This window comes from Acipenser ruthenus, chromosome 15, assembly GCF_902713425.1.
Source record: "Acipenser ruthenus chromosome 15, fAciRut3.2 maternal haplotype, whole genome shotgun sequence".
NCBI classification, from domain to species: domain Eukaryota; kingdom Metazoa; phylum Chordata; class Actinopteri; order Acipenseriformes; family Acipenseridae; genus Acipenser; species Acipenser ruthenus.
In genome coordinates, this window is record NC_081203.1 from 16,069,448 (window position 1) to 16,087,973 (window position 18,526).

General features: G+C 43.0%; 1 protein-coding gene across 1 annotated transcript in view; it reads right to left on the reverse strand.

Annotated features, from left to right (window-relative positions):
* Window positions 1–18,526, reverse strand: part of dcaf5 (ddb1 and cul4 associated factor 5) — an 83,053-nt gene that overhangs the window by 44,345 nt on the left and 20,182 nt on the right. The window contains exons 4-5 of the mRNA XM_058987204.1: window positions 17,199–17,338; window positions 3,038–3,167 (exon numbers count right to left, since the gene is read on the reverse strand). Coding sequence (XP_058843187.1) covers window positions 3,038–3,167; window positions 17,199–17,338 — 270 coding nt within the window. The remainder of the gene's footprint in view (window positions 1–3,037; window positions 3,168–17,198; window positions 17,339–18,526) is intronic.

An 18,526-nucleotide genomic window follows, 5' to 3' on the forward strand; every position in this document is an offset into this window, starting at 1 on the left:
GTTCGGTGGAGTCCCGGAGCCTTAGAAATGGCTTTGTAACCCTTTCCAGACTGATAGGCATCAACAACTTTTTTCCAGAGGTTTTCAGGAATTTCTTTTGTTCATGGCATGATGTGCATCTAGAATCTGTGTGCTGACAACTTCACTCTGATGGTAAGGGCCAAAGTTAGTCAGATTTATATTGGGCAGGGCTGGCCCAAATCAGGCCTGGTTCTTAACCAAAGTACTCAAACAGCTGACCCTAATTATCCCTTTAATTGGGTTGAGTTAACTAGGGGGGGGGGGGGGGGGGGGGCAATAACTTTTTCACACCTGAAGATTGCATGTTTGATTACCTTGCACACCAAACAAATGAAAGGAGCACCAAACTTTACAAATACAATGTGAAAAATGTGCAAAAATGCAGAAAATCAGACAGGGGCAAATACTTTTTCACGGCACTGTACATCAAAAGAAGGGCAACAACTCAGGTAAGATAGCCATTAAATGTATTTATCGAAATGCTATAAGTCTCACAAACAAATGTTAGAACTTGAAGCTACTGCACTAACAAGTAACTAAGATGTGTTAGGTGTTACAAAAAATGGTTATCCGAGAGTGATGGAGATGAATATAAAGGATAAGGGTTTAAAAGGCATGTGCAGTCAGGCTAAAAGAATTGAATCTATTCAGTCTTGAACAAAGAAGACTACGCGGTGATCTGATTCAAGCACTCAGAATTCTAAAAGGTATAGACAATGTCGACCCAGGGGACTTTTTCGACCTGAAGAAAGAAACCGCCCCTATATATATATTTATTATTATTTGTATTTTTGTTTGCGGCGCTGATAAAAGCGCAGCATATTTGTTATTGTTTTTATAATTTAAAACCCCGTTAGGATGCGTGGCTGATCAGCTACTGATTATTTAACTAGCTGACAGTCACACATCCTTACTAAACTCGTGCAGACTGTGGCCGAGGGGTAATAAGATAATTAACAGCTAGTTAACCCCTCGGCCAGAGTATAAGAAGCTGCAGCTGTCCGTGCTGCAGGGAGGAGTGTACAGAGGAGAGTACGGGGAGCGGAGAGAGCGAGGCGAATAAGAGAAACAACTGCTAAGTATCTGCTTATTTGTTTATTTCTATTTGTTTGGCCAACATGCCCTTTTGTTTTGTTGTGTTTTGTTTAAATATTTTGGTTTATTGATTTAATAAAATCAGCTGAACGCCGTTGCGTTCAGTTTCACCTGCCCATCCACTGTTTTGGTTCAGTTACTTCCTGGTCCGTGACGTCGCCACACCTCACCACTGCAAGCCATCCTGCCACAGGGATCAAAAAGTGGAAGACATAATGTCATGTAGATTGTCTGGGGGAGGGGGAGAGGGCATCGGCCCCCCTCTGCCCTATAGCAAATGACACCGCTGTTTGTAAACATGAAGTAAAATGGAAATGTGAAAAAGATCAGTAGCATTGATATGTCCAGAGGCTAATACAATGTGCAGTGTATTGGTTAATTTCTACAGGACCCCATCTGTAATGGACCTTTAGTGAGAGATCGTGGAATACAGCTTGTAAAGACACTATCTGAAAGTCAGGGGTCTGTATCATTAAATGGTGAACATCAATTGATTTGTGAAATACGAAGCGTTGACACTGTCCATGGTAGATTTGCAAAAAAAAATCTGCCAGGAAAAGGTCCATTTTTCTTGTACCACCAATGATCAAGTTTGACCAAAAGAATCACAGAATATGAGGCGTGTTTATCATGTGGAGAGCAAAGCATTACATCAACCCAATAGGACTGTCATCTTAGGTCAAAGTGAAGAGTGCAGTTAGATTTTGCTTAAGGAGTTAATGCATCACAACTGAAATCGTTCTGCCGTCTAGTAGAGAATAAATGGTAGTATAAAGTCTGAATATTATTGAAACAGTGATCTTGTCTGTATGTTCATGTTCTCTAAATGAAGCAAGCGCAGGAAGTTACCCAATGCATTTCTAAGATGATCATGCAAGCTAGGCAATGTTGAAACAGTGAAATATGTCCAGAGAGAGAGAGAGAGAGAGAGAAAGAAAGAAAGAGAGAAAGTTTCATATTTCTGTATATCTACTCATTCTGAATTTCAGATTTATAGACTGTTATTTGTGTGTTTTAATCTATTTAGTATCACTATTTCTTAATCTTTTATTTTAGTATGCATTCAAATATTATATTTGGAGGCTGTTAAAATTCTGAATTCTCCTCTTATGCCTAGAAACCTGTGACATCTTTCAGCTCCACAAACAGCTGCAGTTCCTTCCCAGCTGATATTTCAAACAGTGCAGCAGAAATACAAAGTAAAACACACATCTGTGGCACCAATTGACCAATTGGGGAACCAATTGACCGCCATGACCTACATCCACAGTATGTGTATTAGGGCTGCCCTGGAAACACTTGAAATAGGGCAGCAGTGTGGAGTAGTGGTTAGGGCTCTGGACTCTTGACCGGAGGGTTGTGGGTTCAATCCCCAGTGGGAGACACTGCTGTTGTACCCTTGAGCAAGGTACTTTACCTAGATTGCTCCAGTAAAAACCCAACTGTATAAATGGGTAATTGTATGTAAAATAATGTGATATCTGTATAATGTAAAATAATGTATAATGTGATATCTTGTAACAATTGTAAGTCGCCCTGGATAAGGGCATCTGCTAAGAAATAAATAATAATAATAATAATAATAATGAAATCCTACAATTTCAGATGAGCACAGCTTAGGGGAAATTACCCTGGTATCCTAACACTGCAATTATTATAGGTCTAATGCAATGGTGCTGAACATCAAAAAGAAGCTGTCCTAGGACTGAACTAAGAGGAACAACTACCACTCCACACCCCCACTATTCTGTTCCATTGTCAGATACACTCAACACCCTCCCTCAAGCAGGAGGTTTACAGGAGCTACAAAGACCGTAGTCTGCCATCTAGTGGGGGAGTAGAATTACTGCAAGAGACAGAAGTTCCCTAATTGCTAAGCAGCAGGAAGTCAGATTGTGATAATTCCTCAGTCATGGCTCACCTGCGTGGCTTGCGGATGTCCCACAGCCCCACTCCCTCCTTGGAGTTGGCAGTGGCGAGCAGCCTGGGCTCCACAGGGTTAAACATCACGCTGTGAAACGCAGAGGGGTAGTTGGCCAAACAGAAGGGCTCTGGAACACAGAACATGAACACTGCTCACAAGCCGATTAAGAAAAACGGACAAACACACTGCTCCCCGTATCCACTTTGAACCCCAAACACACACAGTAATCTTGGTTATAGTGCCCCTTGTGGTTTTAAAAGTTTTATTTGTAAAGGTTTTAAAAGAGGGCTAACCAATGCTTTCAAATATATTCCTTACCTTGTGTTAGCTTTAATAACATTATCACTACTATCTCTTTCATTGTGCCCGCAAGCTTCTGGTTCTTCACTATTTTACGTTAATTCAGAATTTGCAAATATTTCAAATACAATGGACTAGATAAGCTGCTGCATCCGTGATCCTTTGATGTAGGTCACGTCATCTGATGGCTGTTACACCATTGGTGCGAATTTACAACACATGAAGTCACACCAGCAACTTTCCAACCACAGCTTTATCTTTGAAATACCTGCACACTCCAAAATGAAAAATAAAATGCATGCAAAGAACTAAAAGAAAAAGGAGGCCAGTGATGTCAGTATACTCAGGACTGATAACAGTGATGCCAGCATACCAAGGGGTGAGAACAGTGATGCCAGTATACTAAGGGGTGAGAACAGTGATGCCAATATACCAAGGGGTGAGAACAGTGATGCCAGCATACTAAGGGGTGAGAACAGTGATGCCAGCATACTAAGGGCAGAGAACAGTGATGCCAGCATATTAAGGGCAGAGAACAGTGATGCCAGCATACTAAGGGCAGAGAACAGTGATGCCAGCATATTAAGGGCAGAGAACAGTGATGCCAGCATATCAAGGGCAGAGAACAGTGATGCCAGCATATTAAGGGCAGAGAACAGTTGTAGCAATTCCCATTCTACATAATGTGGGTGTAAGTCTCACCCACCTGTCCCTTTAATTAGGGTCAGTAGCCTGGCCAGGTCAAAACTTCATTTCCCATAGTTCCTTGCAACCACCCTCTGTTCATCCTCTCTCCCCATTGGCTCATTCAGATTTCCACCCCTCCAATCTCAGAGCTCCTTAGTAGCCAGCACTTGTATTAAAGCTGGCTAATCAGGCCTGAGGGAGACTCCCTTTCTCAGAGGAATCCATTTAACTACAGCATTTTCTCTACTTAAATTTCAGTGAATCTATTACCATCCTTAGATAATTCCAGTGCATCCGTTCATTTTCTTTTGTCACTGCGCTTTATCTAAACTGCTCTTTTTGTTTTCACTGTTACTTGTTTAAGTTTAGCTGTTTTTCTAGGTCTGTTTAGTGTTTGTTGTTTTATGTGTGACAGCCTCCATTTTTTCCTGATCCTCCTGATTTTTTTCAAACAACTGTTCACCATTCAACTCAACACTACTGGACAGGCTCAACAATTTCAACGTACTCAATGTTTTCAACCTTCTACAATCACCATCATTTCGGGACACTTTGCTGGACTGCCTTATTTGTGGGTGAGATCATTTCTTTTTTGTTTGGATTTTTTCTACTTTAATTTGATACTTTGTTTCCTGTATTTTTGTTATTTTGTTACTTTGTATGGATTTCAATTACCCTGCTTTACTGGACTTGTTGGGCCTACCTGTCATTTTCCCACCATTGCCATAGAGACTGTTAAATGTAATTGTTTCCACAAGTCACTGTTTTTCGTCTGTATCTATTTATTTATCCTTGGTCTTTATCTGTGTGTGTTGTGTTTGTGAGTGTGGGTTTATTGGAGACCCTCCGGACACTATATTCATTTCTACTTTGCGAATCTGTTTAGCCTTCTGTTTGTCCCTACATCTGTACCAGCTTTATTCTTACCTGTTACCTGCAATTATTTGAATTCCTTACTTATCATTATTCATTTCATTTCATTTGTTCATTTTTTCATTTGTTGACATTATTGTTCACAATAATAAACCGATTGTTCGTGAAATTGACACCTCTGACGTCCCTGCTTTTGCTGTCTGTCACTCTTGCTGACTTATTTAGCTATAGGAATAGGGCCAGTAGTATCTCCTTAGGGAGGACAGTGCAACTGCTTCTCAGTTGTGCAGAGTGATCGTTACAGAATTGGTGGCCCGTACGGGGACCCTTTGTGTCATTAAATTCAAATCTAAATTCATCAGTTTAAATTGTTGGGAACTTAATGTCAGAAATGGAAAATCAGACCTTGACTTCGCTAAACTTCTCTGAGATTGGAGATAGACCCCATGTGACTATCAGAGAGCCTATCACAGAGATAACAACCCGCATTAGTGACCTGTACATTACCCAGGAAGGGGCAGATCTTTCTGGAGGCGATGATGATGAAGGGAACCTTACTGACAGTGTTGTGATAGGGCAATTGACTGAGTACTGTTCCCATCTCACTGACCGTGTTGAGCAACTGGAAACACAGCTGTCTGAGTTACAGGAGAGCAGCATTAATCGTGAACAGGTCCTGCGAGGTTACATCGAAGGACGCTTCGCAGATATGGAGAATCGAAGGCAAGAGGCCCTTGACGAAATGGATAAGGAAGTGGTGAAGTGCCTGAAACGCCGCGATGTGCTGTGGGGAGAAGAGCTTAAGAAACTCTTCAAAAAGACCAGCACCCCTCGTCTGCCACTTTCTTTGCCGTCTCTCTCCTCTAGAAAGCAGTCTGCACCACAACAATTCTCCTTTGACGGTGGGTCTGCTGATTACCATGGCTCCAGAACTGAAGGGAGTCTTTCCCAAGCAAAGCTGCCCATTAAAATCAACTTCCCAGAGTTTGGCGGGGAGGCCAGCAGCGATGCCATTGATTTCCTGGACAAATGTGATGAATTCCTAGCGCTACGACCCATGACACCAAATCAGATCCTGGCAACCATGTCCAGTGTGCTGAAAGGCTCAGCAAAGAGCTGGTGGGTCGCGGAGCGCAAGGGAATCCAGTCCTGGGAACAGTTCAAGACTGTCTTCCGTCAAGCCTTTCTGCCATCTGACTTCCAGACCGAAGTGGAAGACCGACTCCGCTCCAGAGTCCAGCTGCCTGACGAGCGAATCCTTGACTTCGCCTACGACTATCGTGCCCTATGTCTGCGCTGGAAGCCAGACTTGGAGGAGACTGAGTTGGTTTGTCGCATTCTAAACAGCTGTAATCCCAAACTGGCAAGCTGTCTTAGGGGAACAGTGAAGACAGTGGCAGAACTGGTGCGCATCGGGACCCAGGTGGAGAGAGACAACGTTGCTCAGCGGGAATACTGGGTCAAGGCAAAATCCAGCAAAGCCGTTCAGGACAATAGGAGCCATAAAGGAGCTATGAAGAAGCCGGCAGAGGTCAGCATGGTGAGAAGCCAGGAGAAGAAAAATATAGTTCCTGCTGCAAGCCTGACTCTGCTGATCGTGGATGTAGGCGTTCGAGGGCTCCAAGGGCCTGCAGTCCTGGACACTGGGAGCACCTTCACTCTGATGAGAGAGAGTCTCTGGAGGAAGATCGCTCATCCAGGGGAAGAGCTGGAGTCTGCACAGGACCAGTATTTCATGCTGGCGGATGGACAGTCACACCAGGCCAAAGGTCAAGTTCGCCTCACTTACCTTCTCCACGGAGAGATCTGGTTTCTAGGCACATATATCCTACAGGATCATCACCTGACGTTTCCCCTGGTTCTAGGCTTGGATTTCCTGGAGAAAACTCATACCCAGATTGACATTGTCAATAGGCAGTATGGTGTCAAACATCAGAAGGATTTCTCCTACCATCCTTTTTTGCCACGGTATGAGGGGGAAGCTTCCTGGGACAGGTCCTTATCGAGTGTCAGCCTCTACTTCCATACATCTTGCCAGCCACCTACCACCTCTGATCCAAAGCCATGCCAACCGGCGAAGGTGACCATGACCATCACTTCAGCTGAACCATCTCCTGTCGAGCAACAACTCCAGAACCTCCAGCAAAAGTGGTCTTCAGTCTGCACTGATAAGTTGGGAATGACAACAGTCACCCGTCACTCCATCTCCACTGAGGACGAAGTCCCTGTTCGGGGTCGACTGTATAGAGTGTCTCCACTGAAGAAGGCTTTAATCAAGGAACACGTCCAAGACATGCTTCTGGACGGAGTTATAGAACCATCTAACTCCCCATGGTCCTCTCCAGTGGTGCTCACAGAGAAGAAAGATGGTGGTTACAGGTTCTGTGTGGACTACAGAAAGCTGAATGCAAAGACTGTCTTTGATGCATATCCCATGCCCCTCATTCATGACATCCTGGAGTCCCTGAGTGGTGCTGCGGTATTCAGTTCCCTTGATCTACGCTCGGGTTACTGGCAAGTGGCGATGGACTCAGGAAGTAGAGCGAAGACTGCGTTTACCACACCCTTTGGTTTTTATCAATTTAATGTAATGCCATTTGGGTTAAAAAATGCTGCAGCCACTTTTCAACGGCTGATGGAGAGAGTGTTAGGTGACCTCCGAGGGAAGATCTGTTTCGTCTACATAGATGACATAATTGTCTATTCACCAAACTCCGCACAGCATCTTCAAGACCTCGAAGCTGTCTTCCACAAACTTCATCTGGCCCGTCTTACACTCAATCTCAAAAAATGCCACTTCTTTAAACACACTCTCCATTTCCTTGGTCATGTGGTTTCAGGTGAGGGTGTAGCTGCTGATCCCCTCAAGCTCCAAGCCATCCAGGAATATCCCATTCCTACCAACTTGAAGGAGGTTCAACGGTTCCTAGGTTTGGCAGGGTGGTACCACAAGTACATCCCCAGGTTTGCGGATATTGCTGCCCCACTTAACAACTTGAAAAAGAAAGATGTCCCCTGGAAATGGACAGGAGAGTGCCAGAAGAGTTTCAAACTCCTCCAAGAAGCTTTGATCAGTCCTCCAGTCCTCGCTCACCCGGACATCAACAAGACGTTCCGAGTCTTTACTGATGCCAGCGATATAGGACTAGGAGCGGTACTGACTCAGCTAGAAGGAGATGATGAGAAGGTAATAGCCTACGCCTCCAAATTACTGAACACTGCCGAAAAAAACTACTCCACATCTGAAAAGGAGTGTCTCGCTGTCGTGTGGGCAGTAGAAAAATGGCGGCATTATCTGGAGGGGATGGAGTTTGAGGTTGTCACTGACCACGCTGCACTCTCCTGGGCATTCAATAACCCAAAAACCTCTTCCAGACTGACCCGCTGGACTCTTCGCCTACAACAATTCACTTTTACCGTTATTTACAGGAAAGGTAGTCTGAATCTTGTACCTGATGCACTCTCTAGAGCTCCACTTGTACCACCTTCAACTCCTTCTGCGTCAGTGTGTGCTAGCAATGCCCCTGCGAGTAGCATGGATCTTCCCACCACCATGGACCAGATTGCGGCCGCTCAGTCCAAAGACCCAGCTATCTCTGACATCATCAATGACATTGCTTCCAATTCTGCCAATGATAACCGCATCTCCTTCATCCAACATCAGGGACTTGTGTATCGCCGGGTGCCCATTCCTAAACAGGGATTCCGATACCAGCTGGTTATTCCGGAACAGCTGACGGATTCCTTCCTCCACCACTACCATGACAACCCTTTGGGAGGTCACCTGGGCAGGATGAAGACCTTGTTGCGCATGCTGGAGGTTGCATGGTGGCCCTCCATCCGTAAAGATACATGGCGCCACATAAAGGAGTGTCAAACCTGCCAGAAGTACAAACCATCCAACACCAAACCTGCAGGTCAACTCCAGTCCACTACTGTGAAGGAGCCCGGAGAGATGCTGGGTCTGGACCTAATGGGACCTTTCCCAAGAAGTAAAAAAGGTAACACTTACATCCTGGTCATTGTTGATTACTTCACAAAGTGGGTTGAGCTGTTTCCATTGCGGGACAGTAAGACCACCAAAATTGTGAACATTTTGACGCAGGAAATATTCACTCGATGGGGAACACCGCAACACATTCTTTCAGACCGTGGACCTCAGTTCACGAGCCAGCTACTCGCAGAGGTGTGCAAGACCTGGGGAGTCGTACAAAAACTCACCACCAGCTACCACCCACAGACCAACCTGACAGAACGCGTGAACCGCACCTTAAAGACCATGGTTGCATCTTTCGTCGGGAAAAACCATCAGCTGTGGGATCAGTGGCTACCCGAGTTTCGTTTCGCCCTCAACACAGCCAAACATGAAACCACTGGCTTCTCTCCTGCAGTACTAGCGCTCGGAAGGACCATCAGAGGCCCATTGGACCGATTAATCGCTGTTGCTCCTGCTCCATCCACCGATCCCTACCAACTGCTAGATCGCCAGCAGCAGATTGCCGAAGAGGTGAGGGATCACGTTGCCAAAGCTCAGAAACGGCAAGCTCGGAATTACAATGCCCGGAGAGCACACTGTCAGTATGAAGAAGGTGAGTTAGTCTGGATAAGATCTCACCCCTTATCTGATGCCTCCGGAAAGTTTTCCGCAAAACTTGCCCCTAAATGGTTTGGGCCAGCTCTTGTAACCAAGAGACTTGGACCCAACAACTACAAAGTCAAGTGGGGGGAGCCAGATTATTTCAAAGAGGATACTGTCAATATTGTTAATTTAAAACGCTACTATGGCGTTCGTCCCTTGCACCTCCAGTGTGGGGGGGGGGGGAATATGTAGCAATTCCCATGCTACATAATGTGGGTGTAAGTCTCACCCACCTGTCCCTTTAATTAGGGTCAGTAGCCTGGCCAGGTCAAAACTTAATTTCCCATAGTTCCTTGCAACCACCCTCTGTTCATCCTCTCTCCCCAATGGCTCATTCAGATTTCCACCCCTCCAATCTCAGAGCTCCTTAGTAGCCAGCACTTGTATTAAAGCTGGCTAATCAGGCCTGAGGGAGACTCCCTTTCTCAGAGGAATCCATTTAACTACAGCATTTTCTCTACTTAAATTTCAGTGAATCTATTACCATCCTTAGATAATTCCAGTGCATCCGTTCATTTTCTTTTGTCACTGCGCTTTATCTAAACTGCTCTTTTTGTTTTCACTGTTACTTGTTTAAGTTTAGCTGTTTTTCTAGGTCTGTTTAGTGTTTGTTGTTTTATGTGTGACAGCCTCCATTTTTTCCTGATCCTCCTGATTTTTTTCAAACAACTGTTCACCATTCAACTCAACACTACTGGACAGGCTCAACAATTTCAACGTACTCAATGTTTTCAACCTTCTACAATCACCATCATTTCGGGACACTTTGCTGGACTGCCTTATTTGTGGGTGAGATCATTTCTTTTTTGTTTGGATTTTTTCTACTTTAATTTGATACTTTGTTTCCTGTATTTTTGTTATTTTGTTACTTTGTATGGATTTAAATTACCCTGCTTTACTGGACTTGTTGGGCCTACCTGTCATTTTCCCACCATTGCCATAGAGACTGTTAAATGTAATTGTTTCCACAAGTCACTGTTTTTCGTCTGTATCTATTTATTTATCCTTGGTCTTTATCTGTGTGTGTTGTGTTTGTGAGTGTGGGTTTATTGGAGACCCTCCGGACACTATATTCATTTCTACTTTGCGAATCTGTTTAGCCTTCTGTTTGTCCCTACATCTGTACCAGCTTTATTCTTACCTGTTACCTGCAATTATTTGAATTCCTTACTTATCATTATTCATTTCATTTCATTTGTTCATTTTTTCATTTGTTGACATTATTGTTCACAATAATAAACCGATTGTTCGTGAAATTGACACCTCTGACGTCCCTGCTTTTGCTGTCTGTCACTCTTGCTGACTTATTTAGCTATAGGAATAGGGCCAGTAGTATCTCCTTAGGGAGGACAGTGCAACTGCTTCTCAGTTGTGCAGAGTGATCGTTACACAGTGATGCCAGCATATTAAGGGCAGAGAACAGTGATGCCAGCATATTAAGGGGTGAGAACAGTGATGCCAGTATACTAAGGACAGAGAACAGTGATGCCAGCATATCAAGGGCAGAGAACAGTGATGCCAGCATATTAAGGGGTGAGAACAGTGATGCCAGTATACTAAGGACAGAGAACAGTGATGCCAGCATATCAAGGGCAGAGAACAGTGATGCCAGCATATTAAGGGCAGAGAACAGTGATGCCAGCATATTAAGGGGTGAGAACAGTGATGCCAGTATACTAAGGACAGAGAACAGTGATGCCAGCATATCAAGGGCAGAGAACAGTGATGCCAGCATACTAAGGGGTGAGAACAGTGATTCCAGTATACTAAGGGGTGAGAACAGTGATGCCAATATACCAAGGTGTGAGAACAGTGATGCCAGTATACTAAGGGGTGAGAACAGTGATGCCAGCATACTAAGGGGTGAGAACAGTGATGCCAGCATACTAAGGGGTGAGAACAGTGATGCCAGCATACTAAGGAGTGAGAACAGTGATTCCAGCATACTAAGGGCAGAGAACAGTGATGCCAGCATATTAAGGGCAGAGAACAGTGATGCCAGCATATCAAGGGCAGAGAACAGTGATGCCAGCATATTAAGGGGTGAGAACAGTGATGCCAGTATACTAAGGACAGAGAACAGTGATGCCAGCATATCAAGGGCAGAGAACAGTGATGCCAGCATATTAAGGGCAGAGAACAGTGATGCCAGCATATTAAGGGGTGAGAACAGTGATGCCAGTATACTAAGGACAGAGAACAGTGATGCCAGCATATCAAGGGCAGAGAACAGTGATGCCAGCATACTAAGGGGTGAGAACAGTGATTCCAGTATACTAAGGGGTGAGAACAGTGATTCCAGTATACTAAGGGGTGAGAACAGTGATGCCAGCATACTAAGGGGTGAGAACAGTGATGCCAGTATACTAAGGGGTGAGAACAGTGATGCCAGCATACTAAGGGGTGAGAACAGTGATGCCAGCATACTAAGGGGTGAGAACAGTGATGCCAGCATACTAAGGGGTGAGAACAGTGATGCCAGCATACTAAGGGCAGAGAACAGTGATGCCAGCATATTAAGGGCAGAGAACAGTGATGCCAGCATATCAAGGGCAGAGAACAGTGATGCCAGCATATCAAGGGCAGAGAACAGTGATGCCAGCATACCAAGGGGTGAGAACAGTGATGCCAGCATACCAAGGGGTGAGAACAGTGATGCCAGTATACTAAGGGGTGAGAACAGTGATGCCAGCATACTAAGGGGTGAGAACAGTGATGCCAGCATACTAAGGGGTGAGAACAGTGGTGCCAGCATACTAAGGGGTGAGAACAGTGATGCCAGCATACTAAGGGCAGAGAACAGTGATGCCAGCATATTAAGGGCAGAGAACAGTGATGCCAGCATACTAAGGGGTGAGAACACTGATTGGAAAACCTTTGTTAGCACTCCTTTTAATGTACACTATCCACCAAAAACCCCACAAACTAGCACAGGTTTTTATTTCAGTAAGATTTAACACACCTGATCTGTTTGTTTACTATCCATCAGCGTAAATGTTGAACTGATTGCAAACCCGCGTATTAGTGTACCAGTACATTCAGCAAAAACAGGATTACTTTAATGTCCCCACAAGTAAAGATCATAGGTTGCCATCACATATAATGCATATAACAATGGAGTTGAAAGTCTTCATCACAGGCATTCAATGAAATAACTACAGTACAGGCATTAATTGATATTAGCACTGGCTGGAGAAATGATTGGATCTAACAAAATAATCCCAATAATGTTACATGCCATGCACTTCCATTCATAATATACTATAGGTCTCAAATGCGTAGCTTTGAAAGAAATCTATATGTATTTTCATTGTAAACACGATACATGGTACTACACTCATGGGCAGATCCGGGGGGGGGGGGGGCCTGGGGGTCCGGACCCCCCACTTTCGTTAAAAAAAGAAAACTTTTGTATAAGACAAAATAAAAATAAATAAGTTAATGGACTGACTTTTTATAGCACTAAATTCAAATGAATATGAACAGGGTTATTTCAATGACTGTATTCATGACATCTAGTGGTGATTTTTAAATTCTATTTCCGTGTCAGCATCTCTCCGCAAAGAATTCCCGCTACCGCTGCCCCGGTCCCAGCCATACAAAGAGCCAGACAGACTGCAGCATGGACTGCAGAAGACAAGGGGCGATGCTGGCTTTTGTTTCAAAAAGGTAGGCTTCATTCCAGTTCATTACGTGCACTGTACTTTTATTACATCTAGTAAGCAATTTACATCTTGAATCCGCAATCGTAAAAATCTAGTGCAGAATGTCCATTTAAATGTAATTCAGCGCTTGTCATGTCTAACACAAGTTCTGCTAAAACATAGCTCGGATTGATGGTTGAGTTATTCTTAATAATTTCCCTTGAACGGCGACACAATACACGGTGCTTCAACATTATAGAAGGAAAAAAAAAATCTATTTCTCAGTTCTATGTGAGGAGTCATTAGAGGTGTGGTTCCCGATAACAATGACATGCAACGATAAGAGAGTCTCGCTATAGAGCTAGAAATGTGGAGACAGGTGGATCAGAAATGTTGATACGTCACACCAAATGTCAAGCAGTTTGCTCGCATCCTTAGACAATGTGATAAAGAATTATTTGTGAACTTGTACAAGCTGCAGCAGATCACTTGTATAATCCCAGTTACCAATGCTGAAGCAGAACGCTATTTTTCTGTGCTTCGACGAAGAGCCTTGCTACACGACCCGAGTAAGACGGGACCCGACAATTTAAGTGTCGGGTTCGGGGCGGGTCGGGTGTAGTTTGTATATTATGGTTCAGGCTCGGGTGAGGTTGGGTTAGTGTTATCAGTGAGTGGATTATGGCGTTTTTAATTTTAAGTGAGCATTTTTTTTCTTCCTCTGTGTGCCAGTGCTTCCTAAAACTCACTTTTGAAAAACCACTCGCCATGCACCCCATAGGTTCTTTGAGAAATTACCTCCAATATCATCTCACGAATCCACTTATTCGTTTTGTGAGCCTTTCAAATGCTGGGTGGTCAGGCTTTACTAAGTAACCATAGGATAGAATTAATTTCCAACGCAACTAACAACCAATAATCATCTCGGCTGATAAACATTTTCTGCAGCTTGTCAACAAATGTTGGGTGGGCGTTCTTAATGGGACAGTTCAGTTGCAAAACACAAACGTCACCAGATTTTAACAGTCAGTCTTACACAAACGCACACAAAAAAAACCAAACAAACAAGAGCAATGTCTCATCAGTCGACAATTCATGCCTTTTTTAGAAGACACAAATTGTTTTGTTCCAGTTAATGATACAAAACATATTTGTTTTGTCCTAAACTATATGCATTTGTTTAAATGTAAAGCATGACTAAATGTACAGTATTTAAACACTGCTCTTTAATTCACCATTAGTTTTCTCACACTCGTAATGTGCTGTCATAGGCAAACCTGAAAACCTGGTTTATATCACGACCCGCTTTATATCACGAATTATGCCTGCTCGGCAATCAAGATATAAAGAGGGTGTATCTGTACAGTGCCTATAGAAAGTCTACACCCCCTTTCCAAATTTTCACCTTTTTTTGCCTTATAGCCTAGAATTAAAATGCATTAAAATAGTTTTTTTTTCATTTATCTACACATCCTACCCCACAAATTCCAAGTGAAAATGATATTCTAGAATTTTGTAGAAAATTAACTAAAAACAAAACTGAAATAGCTTGGTTGGATAAGTGTCCACCCCCCTTGTAATAGCAATCCTAAATTAGCTCAGGTGTAACCAATCGCCTTCAAAATCACACACCAAGTTAAGTAGCCTCCACCTGTGTTAAATTGTAGTGATTCACATGATTTCAGGATAAATTCAGCAGTTCCTGTAGGTTCTCTCTGCTGGGTAGTGCATTTTAAAGCAAAGAACTCCAGGACAAAGTTATTGAAAGGCACAGATCAGGGGATGGGTATAAAAAAATATCAAAGGCCTTGAATATCCCTTGAAGCACGGTCAAGACGATTATTAAGAAGTGGAAGGTGTATGGCACTATCAAGAACCTGCATAGATCAGGCCGTTCCTCCAAACTGGATGCCCGAGCAAGAAGGAGACTGATCAGAGAGGCTACCAAGAGGCCAATGGCAACTTTGCAAGAGCTACAGGCTTTTATGGCCAAGACTGGTCAATGTGTGCATGTGACAACAATATCCCAAGCACTCCACAAATCTGGCCTGTATGGTAGGGTGGCAAGAAGGAAGCCATTACTCAAGAAAGCCCACCTTGAATCCCGTTTGAAATATGCAAAAAAAGATTCTGTAGCCATGTGGCAAAAAGTTTTGTGGTCTGACGAAACTAAAATGGAACTTTTTGGCCTAAATGCTTGGAGCAAACCCAACACAGCGCATCACCCGAAGAACACCATCCCTACTGTGAAGCATGGTAGTGGCAGCATCATGTTATGGGGATGTTTCACATCGGCAGGGACTAGGGCACTTGTCAGGATAGAAGGGAAAATGAATGGAGCAAAGTACAGAAAAGTCCTTGAGGAAAACCTGCTGCCCTCTGCAAGAAAGCTGAAACTGGGACGGAAGTTCACCTTTCAGCATGACAATGACCCAAAGCACACAGCCAAAGCTAAACTGGAGTGGAAGGAACAAAAAGGTAAATGTCCTTGAGTGGCCCAATCAGAGCCCCGACCTAAATCCAATCGAAAATTTGTGGCATGACTTGAAGATTGCTGTCCATCAACGCTCCCCAAGGAACTTGACAGAGCTTGAACAGTTTTGTAAAGAAGAATGGTCAAATATTGCCAAATCTAGGTATGCAAAGTTGGTAGAGACCTATCCCAACAGACTCACAGCTGTAATTGCTGCCAAAGGTGCTTCCACCAAGTATTAACTCAGGGGGGTGGAGACTAATCCAATTATGATCTTTCAGTTTTGTATTTTTAATATATAACTTTTTTCCCCTTAACAGTGTGGAGTATGGTGTGTAGATAAGTGGAAAAAATAATCACTTATATGCATGAAACTGAGGCACTGACACAATAAAATGTGAAAAAAGTTTAAGGGGGTGTAGACTTTCTATAGGCACTGTATATAGGCTGATGGAGTAAAAATAAATAAATAAATATATATATATATATATATATATATATATATATATATATATATATATATATATATATATATAATTTAGTAGTTTGATATGATATAGGTGTGTCGAAAATGAGTATGCAAATTTACAAGAGCATCTTCTGTGGCTATTTATGGTTTTGAAGAAGCCTGTTGTTGTCTTCTTTCAAATCATGCAGTGTTGGATTACTGGGAAAGGAAGTAAATGAGATGTGATTAATTGAGAGTGATTTTTTATACTCTACACTGAAGGTACTTAGTTTCAAAAGCATATGTTAGGAATATATTTGTGGAGATGGTCGGGTCAGGTCGGGCTCTAGTTTGATGTACCAAAACAATGCTAAGATCTACGATGGGGGAAGAGCTGTTGGCTGCTCCAATGAACATGCATTATCACATGGATATTGATGTTAATGAGGTTGTTAAAGATTCATAAGAAAACATCTTTGACGGAAAACCAATCCATAATGCTATATACAACTAGCTATATACAGAACGCACCCATGGCATAACCAATGCAAAATAAAGAATATTCTGTACAATAAATGTCAAAATATTGTTTACTTTAGTCGTATGTTTCTTCAGGTATCCCCCCTTCATGACAGTCTTCACCCGTCCCCCCTTTGTGAAAGTCTGGATCCGCCCCTGACACTAGGTTTAAGAAATCTGTTTGCACACCATGCTTTCAGATAGTCTGGCACTTCCTAGTCCCCTGGAGAGTGAAATTGTCCCCACCCCTTCATCTCCTTCTGCCCAGTCAGTAACCAACCAGTAAGATGCTTTGCCTTACTAGGTGAAATGACCTAGGAAGTTCAAGTGTAAACAAACTATTTGATTTAGCGTATCACCAGATGTCATGCTTTCGAATATGTGCAATATCTTTCGAGACCTACAGTATATAGTCATTGGAAGTATTTTGTCAGCTACCACCTCTTTAACCAGGAACTTGATTCCGCACAGTCTGGAACGTCATCCTTTTAGAAACAGATCAAGTGAGCAAGTCACTGCCAACTGAGTAAATACTGAAGCGCAAGCTCGGACCCCCACCCCGTCCTGCCCCATACCTCCGTTTGGGGGCTCGCGGGTATCCCAGATCAGGACCCTCCCATCGTCCGAGGAGCTGGCGAACACGTTGTCATTGACGGGGCTGACGGACAGGCCGTAGACGGAGTCATCGTGGAGGAACACGTTCAAGGTCTCGCCCCTGCAGAAGCAATCAGAGAGTCCGAGTGAAATGAGCAGGACAACATACGCAACCATGAGACACGGACTGTGACTGATTAACCACTTCAACTCCACTTGTAAAAATGAAACTCCTTCCCAGGTACCACATTTTGAAAATAATAATAATAATAAAATAAAACACAACCTAAACTCTGTTTTCATTAACCATTTATGCTCCTATGTAATAGATACCCATGTTCAATGTAGAGATAAAAAGACGCTACTAATAACAATAATAATCAGTAAACAGTAATTATCAAATAAAAATCAAACATCAAAATGTGTGGCATTATCGACTTGCTGTGTGCCATTTATTGAAATGTTCAATACAACAGAATCCGGGGTTGCCTTCGCATCCACTGCACATTTTTCTTGTGTCCTTTCTTTTGTTTTCATTTTCGGAGCAGACCCTGCACCTTTTTTGTGGTCTCTGCTTCCCTTGTGTTGGAGGGATAGTCACAAATGCGTGTATACAGCTACATTGCACAGGCATTGTGATGGATCTGGCTGCCGCAGATGCCTGCTTTATTGGCTTGTACCCAGTACTGTGTTTTGATAGTATTTCATCACAGCACTGCCATTGTACAGTCACAAAGGTAAGTGATTAGCTTTTCGGGAACAAAAGGACTCCAATGGAGAACGCAAACTCTCAAGTTCCACGGTGGGTGCACTTCTATGTAAACAGGTGTAAAATCAAATGATGGAGGACTGGCATCATGGTAGGGATCAGTAATAAACACCCAGCCCCTGCTGTTCTTGGCTCCACATCTTCTTCATCACCATCACTGAGTGATAAGTCAACATTACTGTCGCTGTTATCGAAATCCTCCAAACCAACTTCAAAATCTTCATCACTCCTATTGTCACTCTCCACGTAAGTTGCCATGTTTAGCTTTTGCTAAAAAATATATAAAACTACAACTAAATAAGTAAAGCTAATAATAAAACAAAAAATAATAATTTAAAACACTATATATTTTATATATATATATATATATATATATACACACACACACTACCGGTCAAAGGTTTTAGAACCCCCCCCCATTATTCCAGTTTTTATTGAAATTTAAGCAGTTCAGGTCCAGTGAATAACCTTAAATGGTACAAAGGTAAGCGGTAAACTGCCAGAGGTTAAAGAAAAAAGTTTAGGTTACCAAAAACTGAA